Genomic DNA, 16,519 nt, shown 5'->3' with positions numbered 1-16,519 from the left:
GCGGCGGAGGCCGCCCTTCATCTGCAGTACGCAGCTTCACCCACCAGAGCGCAGGCTGCTCCCACAAGTCACAGGCAGCCAGCTGAAAACAAGCGGAGAAACACGCCTGTTTCTGACAGAAACACGCCCAAGATCCCGGCGTGAGCTGCAGAGCTACGCACGTGCACACGCTCAGTGTCAGTATGTGTGTCATCTTCATGCGTCGGCCTCAGCTGAACTTTATGGAGTTTGATCTTTGACCCCTGGTACGTTTGCTGTGGGCCGGCCTGTCGTGGTGTTGTTCCTTCCTCCCTGGGGTTGCTATGGTGACCCACTCCCGAAGACAGCTGTGTAACCTGAGCTGCCAGTCAGGTAGGGCAGGTTGCCGTGACGCTGTGACACTCTCGAGCAGCAGGTGTGTGAGCGAGCAGGGTCAAGAAGTGAAAGTAAGGAAACATTTATGAATCACTGTGTCGGATAAAAAACGAAGGAGTCCAAGCTGGACGAGCTGCGAGACGCGCCGGCCCCGGAGGCCCCGGAGGCCACCCTGGACGAGGATGATGGGACTTTCAGCACCATCTCTCTCGGAGACGACACAGGTACCGCAGCTGTTCTCAACGTGACTCTTTCCTGTTTTCACAGCGAGAAACAAACACAATCCCAGAGTTTTGAACCAGCCACTCAAAACATCAAAGGTCAGGTAGGAGAGCTTTTTATGAAGCTGGTTTTTGGACACATGACCTGAAATTCTCTTTACACACCGACGCCAAACCAGTAAGCGCTCACGTGTCAAAATGAAAATATCCCACTGTGGAAGTGTGAGGGCTCTAAGAGTGCCATGCGGTCGTTGTGCGTGACTCAATCTGAACCACCGCTCGCTAATTTCTGACCATTCAACTCTGATTGGATGCTTGCTCAACACAGCACAGCGCTGATGCAAAAAGTGCAAAAAGTCATCCGCCACTTTCTGGAAATGTTTTCAAACTAATCAGAATATTTATTCACCCCCATGGGAACCCTGTTTGTGCTCCTTTTAACCAACACGTTAAAATTAGGGCTGTCAAACGATTCATTTTTTTAATCGCGATTAATTACGTCCATAGTTAACTCGCGGTTAATTGCATATTAATCGCACATTTATTCACACATTTTTTGCTGTTCTAAAATACTTTTAGGTATTTATTTTTATGTTTTTAATACTGTTAACATGAGAAAGGGCAAATATTCTTGCTTTATGCCAATGTTTATTCAACTTTCCACAAAAAAACTTTTGACCTGAATGTAACATTCCTTCATAAATACAAACACAATGTAGTCCCCAACTATACACTTGTAAAGACTAACTTAAGATTCCTTGTTTTTTTAAGCAGCTCAATGTAAAACAATGAACCATATGCATCAAACATTGTACAAGAAGTGCATTGGTCAGTAATATTTTCCATGTAATTATGTCTAACCTCATATGGAGGAAAAAAGTGAACTTGCCGTTCAAAAGTCCCTTTTAATTCTCCATCTTTCCTTGCTTTTCAAAAATGTTCACGCAGTAATCCACCATACTTTTCCTCAAGCTACGAGTGCCCTCAACTGCCAGAAATTATATAATGCGGGTTTTTTTTTTTTATTTTTTTTTATACTGTGCGTTAATCGTGCGTTAAAAAAATTGTCGGCGTTAAGAGGACGTTAAGTTAACGTTATTAACGCATTAACTTTGAAAGCCCTAGTTAAAATAAATAAAATACAACATATAAAACAACTGGCTGTAAACATGGTGCAAACAATCTGTAAACTGTAAAATAGGATACCGTTCACATTGGAGTGACTGAATCTGGTAAGACAGGGAGGACTCGTGCGGTTTCTGAGGTGGGTGGTCTGTGTTGGACCAGGAGCTGATGGAGGCCGTGGATGGTGTTACCCAGCATGCTTCACATCCGGTCTCTCCATCCCTGTCTCTCCAGTCCAGTTTCACTCCCCACAACATCACCAGCTGGTTTAACCCTAACCCTTCTCTGTTTAAAAGGGTTTTACTTCTGCTCGCTGAGGCCTGAAAGTTGCTCGCTAGGCCTCTTGAAGCAGACGCTACAAGCGAGCGGCTGGTGGTGGGGGGGTGAGGCGAAACGACGTTGTCTAAGAGCAGAGGAGTTGCTGGTTGCATTGTTTGCTGACATGACTGACGTGTGGCTCCAACATGGCTCCTGACATCCTATGACGCCAAGGTTTAGTTTTCACTCACGTAAACTTTTAAGTTCAAGAATCCTGAAGTAACAGATCTTCAAGTCCGCGCACAGCGTGAGACGTGGCACATTCTTGGGTTTAACCGCCAGCCGCTTCTCAGTGAGCCATGAAGAGGATACTAAAATATTGAGGAAAACACCTTAAATTGACCGTGTTATTGGGGATAAACTGACAATATTACGTAATTCTAACTCGGTGTTGACATTATTGGAGCTATTAGCCATAAGTGGCCGAGGATTAGATTACAGAGCGTATCAAATCCTGTAGAGCTAAAGCAATATTGTGAAAAGTATCAATAAACTCAATCCAGCGAGAGCGCACAAAGAACATATTCAGAGACTTCGTCCGTCACAAACAGACCAAAGATCCCGAAGCTGGGTGACTTCACATAAGAAAAGACTTGTGTGCTGTTGCGGTCTCCACACAAATAGTTAAATAATATGGCTCAAAATGGAAACCTCAACATAAAGGAAGGACATCAACAAAGAGCACAAGTTTTAATAGCTTTTATTAAACCAACCTCCCAAAAAAGCAGGTAGCATTAAGCATAAATCATAATACTCACTATAAGGCAAAAGGGGACCTGGAGACGCCGGCTGGACTAAGGAGGATGGGGGGGCACAGCCCACCCCTTTATAGGGATGTCGAAGCTGGACCCCCCCCACCCAGTCCGGGTGTGGTACTCTGAGATGGGAGGAGACAAGCATTAGATGATTGGCAATGAATTAGATACTTGAGAGAGTGTGTGTGTGTGTGTGACAGAGAGAGAGTGTCATGGCTGCACGCAACACCCCCACCCTATGATGGTGAATACCGGGAGTGCAACGTGAGGTCATTCACTCATCAGAAAAAGAGCGTGACAATGTGTCGGCCAGGACATTATCTTTGCCACGGACATGCCTGACCTCCACATTGAAGTACTGCAAGAAGATAGACCATCCCATCAACCTCCGATTTGTGTTCCGCATCTGGTTCAGGAAAACGAGAGGGTTGTGATCAGTGTAAACGAGGGTGGGTTCATTGGAGGAACCCACATAAACCTCAAAATGCTTTAGGGCCAAAATAAGCACTAGCGCTTCTTTCTCCACTGTGGAATACACACGCTGATGACGATTAAACTTTTTGTAATATGAGACCGGGTGCTCAATCCCATCATCCCCATCTTGAAGCAGGACAGCACCCGCCCCCGCATCACTTGCAGAAGACACAGACCAAGCAACACCGAACCCAGATGCTCTTCTGTTAGCTTTTGTTTAGTTTGATCCTTAGTTTAGTTAGTTTTAGTTTGGGCCTGGAGATGGCCGGTAGTCCTTATTTAGGTCGTTCGCTTATTTGTTTTTAGTTAGTTGGGTTTTGAGTTAGTCCTTAGTCCTTAGTTTGACTTAGTCCAGCCGGCGTCTCCAGGTCCCTTTTGCCTTATAGTGAGTGAGTATTATGATTTATGCTAAGTGCTACCTGTCAACTTGACTCCCATCTTTTGGGAGGTTGGTTTAATAAAAGCTGTTAAACTTGATGTCCTTCCTTTATGTTGAGGTTTCCATTTTGAGCCATATTATTTAATACCATTTGTGTGGAGACCGCAACATGATGGGTGTCCTTCACAAAAACTGGTGTTTAACTATCTTTATTTATGAGAAAATCGTTCCTCGGACCGTCTGTCAAACAAATCAGACAACTTTGAGCCTGATGTGGTGAAGCGGAAATTTAACAATTTTTTTGCTAATTGACCTCCTTTTTCTCACACTCTTATTTAACCGTGGCTGTCTGTAGTCAAACTTGCTCAGTACTGAGGGAGGGCTCTCCTCCCTGGTTACTCTGATGCATCATTACTTGCCTTTAGCTCCTCCAACAAGCCCCTTATCTCCTCTCCCCTCTTGGTCCCTTTCAGACACATTCATCATATTTATTTTGCATAAACTGATCAGACACAAATTAGACAACTGGAATGACTAGCGCTTTTGTTTGTTTGATTTTCTTAAATGCAACTACACAATAAAAGTCAAGAGTAAAAGCGAAGACACATTTCATGCGTATGAGTTGCAGAAGTCTTTTTCCCCGGCATGCAGCATCAATCCCACGTCGTATGAAGACTTCTTTAGGTGTGGAGATGGATGGACATGCTCAGCAGCAACACTCAGGTTGGCTCTGGCATTTAAACGATGCTCGGTTGGTACTAAAGGGCCCACGGTGTGCCAGGAGCCCGAACCGCTGACACAAGGCAGGATGGATCCATGCGTTCTGGTTGTTTTCACCAGATTATTACCCCACTCTCTGAATGTCACAGCTGACATCCAGACTCATTAGACAAGACGATATTTTGTGTACTGTAGCCTCAGTTTTATGTTGTTACCTGACAGAAGTGGTTCCCCGTGTGCTCTTCTGCTTCACGGCGTACCCTGGTTTTGCCCACTGGTCACTGGAGTTACTGCTTGCCTTTCTTTCATCTTGAGCTAGTCTGCCCATTCTCCAGATTTTTGCCAAATACAGAGAAGAGGAGACATGAGGTAGTGATTATGTGGGGATTCAGCATAATGTACGTATATAAAATGGTATATATATAATAACGATTATATTGTTTATGATAAGATGTGTATACATATGTATATATATGTATATGTATGTATATGTATTTTCTGGATTATAAACCGCTACTTTTTTCATAGGTTTTGAACCATACAGTTTATACAAAGGTGCGGATATCGGATATTCTGTGGATTTTTCTTCCACCGCTCGGGGCGCTCTAACCGGAATTAGAATCAAAACTAAGACAAAATAAATGCAAAGAAGAATACGCTACTTCTTCTTTAGCAGATAGAAGTAGAAGCAGATTTCAAACAGATAAATAGATAAATAAATACCGGTTATTTTCTCTTGGTTCTGTCCCGTTTTAATCAGTAAAGTTGCTGCCGTGTTAAAAGACACTGTTAGGAAAGGATCTATTTAGGTACAAACATGTACATCATTTAAGTTCAAAATCCTTCTGTACATGTAGTAAATATCTAATCTAACAACATAAATATCTGTGGCTTGCATATCTTTTTTTTTTAAAATGATTTATATGCCGGTGCGGCTTATGGTCCAGAAAATATGGTATATATATATATATATATATATATATATATATATATATATATATATATATATATATATATATATATATATATATATATATATATATATATATATATATAATTATAATTATAATTTATAATATTATTTTTAATTGCTATGGTATAATATTGCAATGAAGTGCTGCAATATTTTTATAATGTAATAACAGGTATATTTTTTTGATAAAGTAAAGCTTGCTGTTATATATATTTTTTTTAAATTTTGTATTCAAGCAAAATTTAAATAGAAACAAGGGGTAAGACCTCATAAGATTTTTACTTCCTACTACTCCTTGAGTGTATGAAGGTTTATTTCCCTTTGATTTTGTTTAATGACTGTTTATTTGTATTCTTTTTCTGTTTTTTTGTGTAGCCTAATTGTTTTTTTTTCTGTATTTATAATTAATATGCTCGAAGTAAAGATTTCAATCAGTCAATCAATCAATCATTCTCTGTTAATCCTAGAGATGGTTGTAAGTGAGGATCCCAACAGCTGATTCTCAAATGCTCAGACATCCAAAGTCTTAAAAACCCCTTTTTTATCCCCAATCTGATGCTCGGTTTGAGCATCATCAAGTGTCCAAAATGCATTGAGTAGCTGACATTTGATCACGTGATTGGCGGATTAGATATTTGTATTTAAAAAAAGCAATAGAATAAATTTACGTTACTCCCTCCGGTGCAGAAGGGGGCGCTGTAGACACAAACGTCTGAGTGCGGGCCGCTTTAACTCGGTAGAAGAAGCCGCAGCGCCCCCTGCCGGTGAAACAGCGTAGCTGCAGTTCATCATCTTCATCCTCCTCATCGCTGTAGTCCGAGAGCAGGACAAATACCCCCAACGGTGAAGCTACTCTTTTGCCTGTAGGTGAGTGAATCGGGGATTATACTCCGCTGCTTCAGTAAACTCTTGCTTTGGAGGCGGATTTTTATTTATTTTTTAACAGAAGCTAGAGGAAGCCGCTAGCAGAAATGAGCTCGTAAACAGCAATCCGCCATGTCTCAAATGTCTGAAGAAACGTAAACTGTAGTCATGAATCGGTGTTTTCTAAGCCTGGGACCGGGGGAGTGTTAAAGGTTAGTGCTGGCTGGTGGAGGGTGTTGTGTTGCAGCGTGAATAGCCGTTCTCATACTGGTTTAGGAGGCTAAGATACAGGCTAAGATACATGCGTCCATTATCGGACAGCCCGTCCTGGCCCATGGATGACGTAACCAGGTCCAGCCCGCTGGGCCGGTGTTTGGTTGATGATCCTGGAGTTCAGTCCTCAGAGACGCCGTTAAGCCTGGAATCTCCTGGAGATTCTCCTCCACTGATGGTGGAGCTGCTCAGCAGCTTCAGTGTGGGTGGCGTCTTCTCAGACATCATCCTCTCATCACAGCAAACATCATCCTTTCATCAGCAACAAACATCATCCTCTCATCAGCAACAAACATCATCCTCTCATCACCAACAAACATCATCCTCTCATCACCAACAAACATCATCCTCTCATCACCAACAAACATCATCCTCTCATCACAACAAACATCATCCTCTCATCAGCAACAAACATCATCCTCTCATCAGCAACATCATCCTCTCATCAGCAACAAACATCATCCTCTCATCAGCAACATCATCCTCTCAGCAACAAACATCATCCTCTCATCAGTAACAATCATCATCCTCTCATCAGTAACAATCATCATCCTCTCATCAGTAACAATCATCATCCTCTCATCACAACAAACATCATCCTCTCATCACAACAAACATCATCCTCTCATCACAACAAACATCATCCTCTCATCACCAACAAACATCATCCTCTCATCACCAACAAACATCATCCTCTCATCAGCAACAAACATCATCCTCTCATCACAACAAACATCATCCTCTCATCACAACAAACATCATCCTCTCATCACCAACAAACATCATCCTCTCATCAGCAACAAACATCATCCTCTCATCACAACAAACATCCTCTTATCGGCAACAAACATCATCCTCTCATCACCAACAAACATCATCCTCTCATCAGCAACAAACATCATCCTCTCATCTGATACAAACATCCTCTCATCACCAACAAACATCATCCTCTCATCGGCAACAAACATCATCCTCTCATCACCAACAAACATCATCCTCTCATCACAACAAACATCATCCTCTCATCACCAACAAACATCATCCTCTCATCAGCAACAAACATCATCCTCTCATCACAACAAACATCCTCTCATCGGCAACAAACATCATCCTCTCATCTGATACAAACATCATCCTCTCATCAGCAACAAACATCATCCTCTCATCACCAACAAACATCATCCTCTCATCTGATACAAACATCATCCTCTCATCAGCAACAAACATCATCCTCTCATCTGATACAAACATCATCCTCTCATCAGCAACAAACATCATCCTCTCATCAGTAACAAACATCATCCTCTCATCACCAACAAACATCATCCTCTCATCGGCAACAAACATCATCCTCTCATCTGATACAAACATCATCCTCTCATCACCAACAAACATCATCCTCTCATCAGCAACAAACATCATCCTCTCATCTGATACAAACATCATCCTCTCATCACCAACAAACATCATCCTCTCATCGGCAACAAACATCATCCTCTCATCACCAACAAACATCATCCTCTCATCGGCAACAAACATCATCCTCTCATCACCAACAAACATCATCCTCTCATCAGCAACAAACATCATCCTCTCATCACAACAAACATCATCCTCTCATCAGCAACAAACATCATCCTCTCATCAGCAACAAACATCATCCTCTCATCAATAACAAACATCATCCTCTCATCACAACAAACATCATCCTCTCATCACAACAAACATCATCCTCTCATCACCAACAAACATCATCCTCTCATCGGCAACATCATCCTCTCATCTGATACAAACATCCTCTCATCACCAACAAACATCATCCTCTCATCGGCAACAAACATCCTCCTCTCATCACCAACAAACATCATCCTCTCATCAGCAACAAACATCATCCTCTCATCAATAACAAACATCATCCTCTCATCACAACAAACATCATCCTCTCATCACCAACAAACATCATCCTCTCATCGGCAACATCATCCTCTCATCTGATACAAACATCCTCTCATCACCAACAAACATCATCCTCTCATCAGCAACAAACATCCTCTCATCACCAACAAACATCATCCTCTCATCACCAACAAACATCATCCTCTCATCACCAACAAACATCATCCTCTCATCGGCAACAAACATCATCCTCTCATCAGCAACAAACATCATCCTCTCATCAGCAACATCATCCTCTCATCACCAACAAACATCATCCTCTCATCGGCAACAAACATCATCCTCTCATCACCAACAAACATCATCCTCTCATCACAACAACAAACATCATCCTCTCATCAGCAACAAACATCATCCTCTCATCACCAACAAACATCATCCTCTCATCACAACAACAAACATCATCCTCTCATCACAACAAACATCATCCTCTCATCACAACAAACATCATCCTCTCATCACAACAACAAACATCATCCTCTCATCACAACAAACATCATCCTCTCATCACAACAAACATCATCCTCTCATCACAACAAACATCATCCTCTCATCACAACAAACATCATCCTCTCATCACCAACAAACATCATCCTCTCATCACAGCAAACATCATCCTCTCATCACAACAACAAACATCATCCTCTCATCAGCAACAAACATCATCCTCTCATCGGCAACAAACATCATCCTCTCATCAGTAACAAACATCATCCTCTCATCGGCAACAAACATCATCCTCTCATCACAACAACAAACATCATCCTCTCATCAGCAACAAACATCATCCTCTCATCAGTAACAAACATCATCCTCTCATCGGCAACAAACATCATCCTCTCATCACAACACACATCATCCTCTCATCACAACACACATCATCCTCTCATCACAACAAACATCATCCTCTCATCACAACACACATCATCCTCTCATCACAACAAACATCATCCTCTCATCACAACAACAAACATCATCCTCTCATCAGCAACAAACATCATCCTCTCATCACAACAACAAACATCATCCTCTCATCAGTAACAAACATCATCCTCTCATCAGTAACAAACATCATCCTCTCATCAGCAACAAACATCATCCTCTCATCAGTAACAAACATCATCCTCTCATCAGCAACAAACATCATCCTCTCATCAGTAACAAACATCATCCTCTCATCAGTAACAAACATCATCCTCTCATCGGCAACAAACATCATCCTCTCATCACAACAACAAACATCATCCTCTCATCACCAACAAACATCATCCTCTCATCGGCAACAAACATCATCCTCTCATCACAACAACAAACATCATCCTCTCATCACAACAACAAACATCATCCTCTCATCAGCAACAAACATCATCCTCTCATCACAACAAACATCATCCTCTCATCACAACACACATCATCCTCTCATCACAACAAACATCATCCTCTCATCACAACACACATCATCCTCTCATCACAACAAACATCATCCTCTCATCACAACAAACATCATCCTCTCATCACAACAAACATCATCCTCTCATCACAACAAACATCATCCTCTCATCACAACACACATCATCCTCTCATCACAACACACATCATCCTCTCATCACAACACACATCATCCTCTCATCACAACAAACATCATCCTCTCATCACAACAACAAACATCATCCTCTCATCAGCAACAAACATCATCCTCTCATCACAACAACAAACATCATCCTCTCATCAGCAACAAACATCATCCTCTCATCAGTAACAAACATCATCCTCTCATCAGTAACAAACATCATCCTCTCATCAGTAACAAACATCATCCTCTCATCAGTAACAAACATCATCCTCTCATCGGCAACAAACATCATCCTCTCATCACAACAACAAACATCATCCTCTCATCACCAACAAACATCATCCTCTCATCACCAACAAACATCATCCTCTCATCACAACAACAAACATCATCCTCTCATCAGCAACAAACATCATCCTCTCATCACAACAAACATCATCCTCTCATCACAACAACAAACATCATCCTCTCATCAGCAACAAACATCATCCTCTCATCACAACAAACATCATCCTCTCATCACAACAAACATCATCCTCTCATCAGCAACAAACATCATCCTCTCATCAGCAACAAACATCATCCTCTCATCACAACAAACATCATCCTCTCATCACAACACACATCATCCTCTCATCACAACACACATCATCCTCTCATCACAACAAACATCATCCTCTCATCACAACAAACATCATCCTCTCATCAGCAACAGTCTACTGTTGTCTTTATTTAAAACACAACTGGACTCATGACAGGGAAACACGTTTAGCTTCAAATCAGATGTTGTAATAGTTACTTAACTAGTTTCATTAATGTCGTTAAATCTTTACTATTTGAAATGTAAGTTCTCCAAGAACTGCTTGAATCCTTCAAACAACGTTGGTCTTAATAAATCTACCAAATACTGAATATTTGATTGAGTTTAATCCTTTAAATGCTCATTTAAACACATTATTACTACTGTATTTATGACATTTTGAAGAAAAACAAAACACACACACACGTTGAGTTATTTTCCATTAAATCCAAGTTTATCTTTTTAAATATAAATGATCAGTAACATTGATTTTCATAGATTGTTGAACTGTTAATATTTAATAGTTTAATATTCGGGTCAAGAAGTGAAAGTAAGGAAACATTTATGAATCACTTTAATGTTTAATATTTGTTTTACCATTAAGAAATAACACGTGTTTCATACATCGGCCTTTTATGGAAAATGACGTCAAAATGAAATTTGTCGCTGATCTTTGGGATATTTAAGACGGATCTTTAAAGAAAATCCAAAGCTGCACAACTCAACTCACATGGAAAATAATTCATTTGGTTTTTTTTTTTCCTTAATAAGAACGTTTACATCATGTAATGAAATTACTGTTTAAAAGGTTAGAATATTAAAAATAATTAGGTATTTGTTCATTTTGGTCAGGACTGAAGTTTATTTAGAGATTGGAGCAAAAAGAAAAAGTGGAGATAATTGAATGAAATCTACAGTTTTTGCAGTTTTGGTAGAGGACTTTATTTATTACTTTGTCCTCCGATGAGTGCACCGTCCTGTCGTCAGTAGCGTGTCTGGTCCAGGAAGCTCACGGTTTGTGTTTCCTCCTCCTCCAGTGGACGGTGAAGCTGCAGCCCTGCATCCCAAACAGGAGGACGAGCTTTTCATCATGAGCTGCGACATAGAAGGTGTGTATTCTACCTCACCTGAGCTCTGCGTCAGGTGTTTTATTCTGTAAATACAAACGCTGGTTTGTGTGTGTGTACCAGGAGACATGGAGAACCGGGTGGAGCTGGAGGAGAAGACGAGGCTGATCAATCAGGTTTTGGAACTCCAGCACACCCTGGAAGGTAAGTAAGGGTGCTTTCACACCTGTCCCGTTTGGAGCAGTTGTTCCAGAAGAGGGGGCGTTTCCCCCTAAAGATCGGATCGTTTGGTTTATCTGAACACAGCAATCGAGCTCGGATGCGGCACAAAACAAGCGAGCCGAGACCGCCTAGGAGAGGTGATGAGCATTTTTCGCTGCAGATTCCAACACCACCACAATGTGATGACAATAATGGACTGTAGTGGAACCACTTCGCCACTGGGGCCTGGTCTCAGACACGCCCTCAGTTTACCTGAAGATCTCTTTTGCTTTTACCGCAGAGGAGTGATTATGTAGGGGAGGGACTACGTAGCCATGGCTCCGATCAGTCAGCTCAGCCTCACGTGAAAGCTTCGCCCTCGTTTTAAGTCTTCAGTTATGAACCGACGACGCTGCTTTGCTTTTAGTGATGCACCGAAATGAAAATTTGGGACCGAAACCGAACATAATAATAAACAGACGAATAATACCGAACAATGGTTCTTTGCAGCTTTTCATTTATTTTGCCAATTTTTTCACCAGTGCATAAATCAAATAAATGTGCAGTGAAATACCCGCCAGTCACAATTTGTCTTACTGTACTTATTGTATTTTTTCTCATAATCCTTTCATTTTCTTCAGTTCAAATCCTATTTATCGGGTTGGGGCGGGGCTGATCTCCGCAATTTAAAACCTTGTATCTCGTCAAACATATCAGACAGTGAGGGTTCTCCACCGCGTCGGTAGTACGGGTCCCTTTCTCTGCTGTGCGTCCCGTGACGTCTCCATCACCAAGCAGTTTCCCAAATCCAACTCAGCCTGGATCATTTCTTGTGTCCTTTGCTTTTTTTCCCCACATCCAAGTAATGATCTGACATGCTGACATGTTTGCTGCATTTAACACCGCACGCCCCTCACTCCAGCTGTTCGCTGTTTGATTGCGTCATCACACGCCGTTAATTGTTCGGTTTTTTCCCCACTTATTCCACCCAACACCGAAAGTGTTTTTTTGCTATTTAAACAATTTCGGTTACCGAGCATTCGGTGCGCCACTACCCACAACCCGTGATGCGGGTGGCTGTCAGTCGTTAGCAGAGGTGGACAGAGTACTCGACCCCAGTACTTGAGTAAGAGTACAAATACTACTGGTCAAAATTTACTCCGTTACAAGTAAAAGTAGCTCAGTCAAAATAAGAGTAGAAAAGTACTTGCTTTTAAAAGGTACTTAAGTATCCAAAAGTAAATGCTTTTAAATTTACTTTAAGTAAAAGTAAGAGTAAGAGTAAATTTCAAAGCAGAGAGGTAGTTCTGCTTTCAAGACACAATAAACATTTGAAAATAAATGTCTGTGGTTTTTCTGTGCCCTCGTTTTTTACTCGGTCGAACTCAAACATTGAGTTAAGATACGGCCAAGGATTTTGTGAAAGTCCCTGCTCCGAGTCCGGCTCAGTATCAGACTCAGACGACTCAGCGGATTGTCTTTCTTCTCCTGACGCAGGCGTAGCCATTGTTGCGGCTCTGTCTTGACTTGTTGTGGCTCTGTCTTGACAAACGCAGGCTACTTTGGCGGTATCGTTTTGAGGAGGCTTGACGTATTTCCGCTTTACGTACATCCCAGTGGAGAGCGTGCACTGTGATAGGTCTCCTCCTTTGACAAAAACAGCTTGTGTCCAATAGGATTTTAGGGAAGAAGAAAAAAGAGCAGACCTGAAAGTAACGAGTACTTTTCAGCCTTCCTAGAAATTTACTCGAGTAAAAGTAAAAATATTTGTCTTGGAAATGTATTCAAGTAAGAGTAATAAGTACCAAAGAAATCTAATACTCAAGTAAAGTACAAATCCTCTGGATATGTACTTAAGTACAGTACTCAAGTAAATTTACTCCGTTACTGTCCACCACTGGTCGTTAGTGTTGGTCCTCCCCCGTCCCTGGCTGCGCGCCGCTGAGCAGCAGGAGAGTAAGTGATGGAGAACAACATCTGAACACATGAAACCACTGCTGACTTCCCAACGGCCACTCGGGGAACCTCGGGGTCAGTCGTTTATAAAAGAGCGTCCAGGTTGCCAGAGTAACGCTCACAAGTGAATCCTGTGTTTCAGACCTGTCGGCGCGGGTCGACGCCGTCAAAGAGGAGAACCTGAAGCTGAAGTCGGAGAACCAAGTCCTCGGTCAGTACATCGAGAACCTCATGTCGGCCTCCAGCGTCTTCCAGGCGACCGACAACAAGGCCAAGCGGAAGTGAGCCGGCCGACCTCGCAGGACGCCTGACGTCCCCGGTGGCAGCTGGGAGAGGAACGCCACCGCGGAGATGTGGAGACGGGTTTGTTTTCTCAGGAGAACCAGAGCTTTCTGTAACGTTCGTTTACTCCAGACAGAACTAACTATGTTAACGTCACTCATCCCGCCGGCTCAGAAATAAACGCTAACCTGACCCTCCGTCCTCCTCTCCACGCGGCAGACGGCCACCCACGGTGGCCAAGGGTCGTTTGAGTTTTACTGACGCCGGCAAGTGTTTGTAAAGTCATCCTGGGTGTTTTCAGATTTCTGTTTTTGACGACCGTGTGATCTCCCGTGGACTTATTTCAGCGTTATGTTCTACTTCGGAAATGTCTCGGCTCTGGTTCATGCTTCTTATTTTGTGGCGTATTTAGGGGGACGGCTGGATCTTTGGTTTGTGTCGGGTCTCGTGTTTATCAGAACCGGAGCGCAGGTAAAACCAAACAGTGTTAAATAGAGCGACACACGTACTTGATGGCATGTATTACAAATATGTTAAGCGTCTGTGTGATAGATGACTGTGTCTAAATCAATATTCACTGGAACATGTACAGTAGAGTAACTGAAAACTTTCTAATATGCTTGATGTATAAAGTAAAAGCACATAAACTGAAGTGAACTAGCAGTATCTGTGGTTGTTTTATTGCAAATGTATTTCAGTTTTATGTAGTCGTTTGGCCCGAAGACGGTCGTGAATGCACCAAAGTCACGCAGCACTTCACTCCATTCGGCTGCCTGCCTTTTACCAGCGATGGGGAGGAAGAGTGCTGCGTCTCCTGACTGCAGCGGCAGACGGAGTAGAGAGGTCTGAGTGGTATCGATCTGCTCGGCAGGTCGCCTGGCGGCAGACGGCTCAGCTGGTACACGTGCTGATGATCTCTGGGTGCAGCCGTGAAGTAATCCAGCCTCCATTAAAACCACTGATGCAGTAATACCGCCACTGACCACACGGGGGCGCCAAAGCAGCCACTGACCGGCCTGTCTTGTAATACCATTTTGTCCCTGGTGCTTTTCCACTAGTACATACTCAGCTCTATTCATCTCGGCCTGGTTTCTTTTCCATAACAATTCAGCACCTGGAGCAGAAGTAGGAGGTTGGAGAAGCTGCTGTGAAGTATTTGTGTGATCTAAACGAAGAAGACAACAACACTAAAGATGTAGAACATGGAGGAGATGATATATTTGCTGCTGGGTCTGTGACTTGTGTTTGATAAAGTTAAAAGATGAGAGTGAGAGAAGCTTCAACCGGCTACGCTTTTTCATTTTTTGTTTGTCTCTGCTGAAAAGTCAGCTGGAGCCGTGAGCAGCTATGAAGTGACAGAGCTCCTGGTAGATCTGGTCGTTCCTTATCGCCCGTCTAGATCCCTTTTTAATTCTCTCCTCAGCACCAGGTTTATGAACATCTGCACCTCAGAGTTGGATCATGAAACAGACTTTTGCTGCCGTTGCCTGTTGAATAAAATGAACAAGAAGCCGTCAGAGTCTCTTTCTCTGATTTCCTCCTTCTGACTCAGATGTCTGACTCCAACCCCCCGACCAATCGGTGGCCTGTAGTGTGATGACTTCAGATACAGCCGACTCAGCCGCTTAGAACCTCAGCAGAATAGATACAGAAAAGTATCTACTCGGCACGTTAGACCCCTAGTGGAAAAGTGCAAAACCGAGGCGAGTCGAATCAAGCTGAGTAGGTACTAGTGGAAAAGCGCCATTAGAGGTGAACTCTGACCATCACAGCAGGGATCGCTGGCTGGAGGGAAGGAAAGCTGTAGTTCCTGCCGTGACGAGGAGTTGGAACTCCTCGCAGCCTCGCCGTCTTCCAGAGTGTCATCACAGCTGCATCCCACATTTCATCAGACGTCCTCATGTGTTCAGCAGCGGTACCACTAAAGTTGAGATCCCTATATTTTCCATGTGAATGAACCGGTGCTGGTTGGTGGTTTTAAAGGGGCCACATTATACTTCCTTTACTAGCAGAGTGTCGAGCCTCCGTCGGACGTCTTTCCTTCACAAATGTCCAACCTGGAGACGGGTTGGAGACGTCACCCGTACTTACGTGGTGCACAAGCCCCCGGTCGCTGTGTTGGGAACCACGATCACTCAGGACGTGACGATTCTCCAGGACGTCTCAGCCCTCAACTGTTTTGTCCAGAAGAAAAACTACAAACATACGTTTGTCACTTTTAGAGTTTGTAACTTTGTTCAAATCATCTGGCCACTTTAATCACGTCTCAGCTTTATGATGTGAGTTTGTTCAGTTCTGAAGACGCCCTTCCCACTCGTCTTGGTTTTAGATCTCTGCCCTTAAACTTCTATGAAAATAAAAAGATCAATACTTTTGAGTGTTTTATCACCTGAAACGCTGGAGAGAGATGAAAGAAGCGACATCTTGAGGAACAAACCTTTAGGTCAG

General features: G+C 42.8%; 1 protein-coding gene across 3 annotated transcripts; it reads left to right on the top strand.

The window, feature by feature from the left end:
- The first annotated feature begins 508 nt into the window (after positions 1–508).
- On the top strand, positions 509–14,723 carry scoca (short coiled-coil protein a). Of its 3 annotated transcripts, none has more exons than XM_061733093.1 (4): positions 509–578; positions 11,603–11,674; positions 11,756–11,836; positions 13,932–14,723. In XM_061733093.1, exons 2-4 carry the CDS (start codon positions 11,656–11,658, stop codon positions 14,072–14,074), a joined length of 243 nt encoding a protein of 80 aa, XP_061589077.1. In that variant the 5' UTR covers positions 509–578; positions 11,603–11,655; the 3' UTR covers positions 14,075–14,723. The 3 variants fall into 3 exon arrangements, with proteins under 3 accessions (XP_061589077.1, XP_061589075.1, XP_061589076.1); XM_061733091.1 differs by lacking the exon at positions 509–578 and adding an exon at positions 6,062–6,186; XM_061733092.1 differs by lacking the exon at positions 509–578 and adding an exon at positions 6,074–6,182.
- The last annotated feature ends 1,796 nt before the right edge of the window (positions 14,724–16,519 follow it).

Source organism: Cololabis saira, chromosome 1, assembly GCF_033807715.1.
Source record: "Cololabis saira isolate AMF1-May2022 chromosome 1, fColSai1.1, whole genome shotgun sequence".
Classification (NCBI taxonomy): domain Eukaryota; kingdom Metazoa; phylum Chordata; class Actinopteri; order Beloniformes; family Belonidae; genus Cololabis; species Cololabis saira.
The sequence above is the reverse complement of the archived record's forward strand: the minus strand, read 5'-3'. Positions and strand labels throughout refer to the sequence as shown.

Bases quoted from the DNA above. Each gene is read 5' to 3' on its own strand.
- scoca (XM_061733093.1), top strand. The intron at 11,837-13,931 runs GTAAGTAAGGGT...CCTGTGTTTCAG, and splicing joins ACTCCAGCACACCCTGGAAG to ACCTGTCGGCGCGGGTCGAC.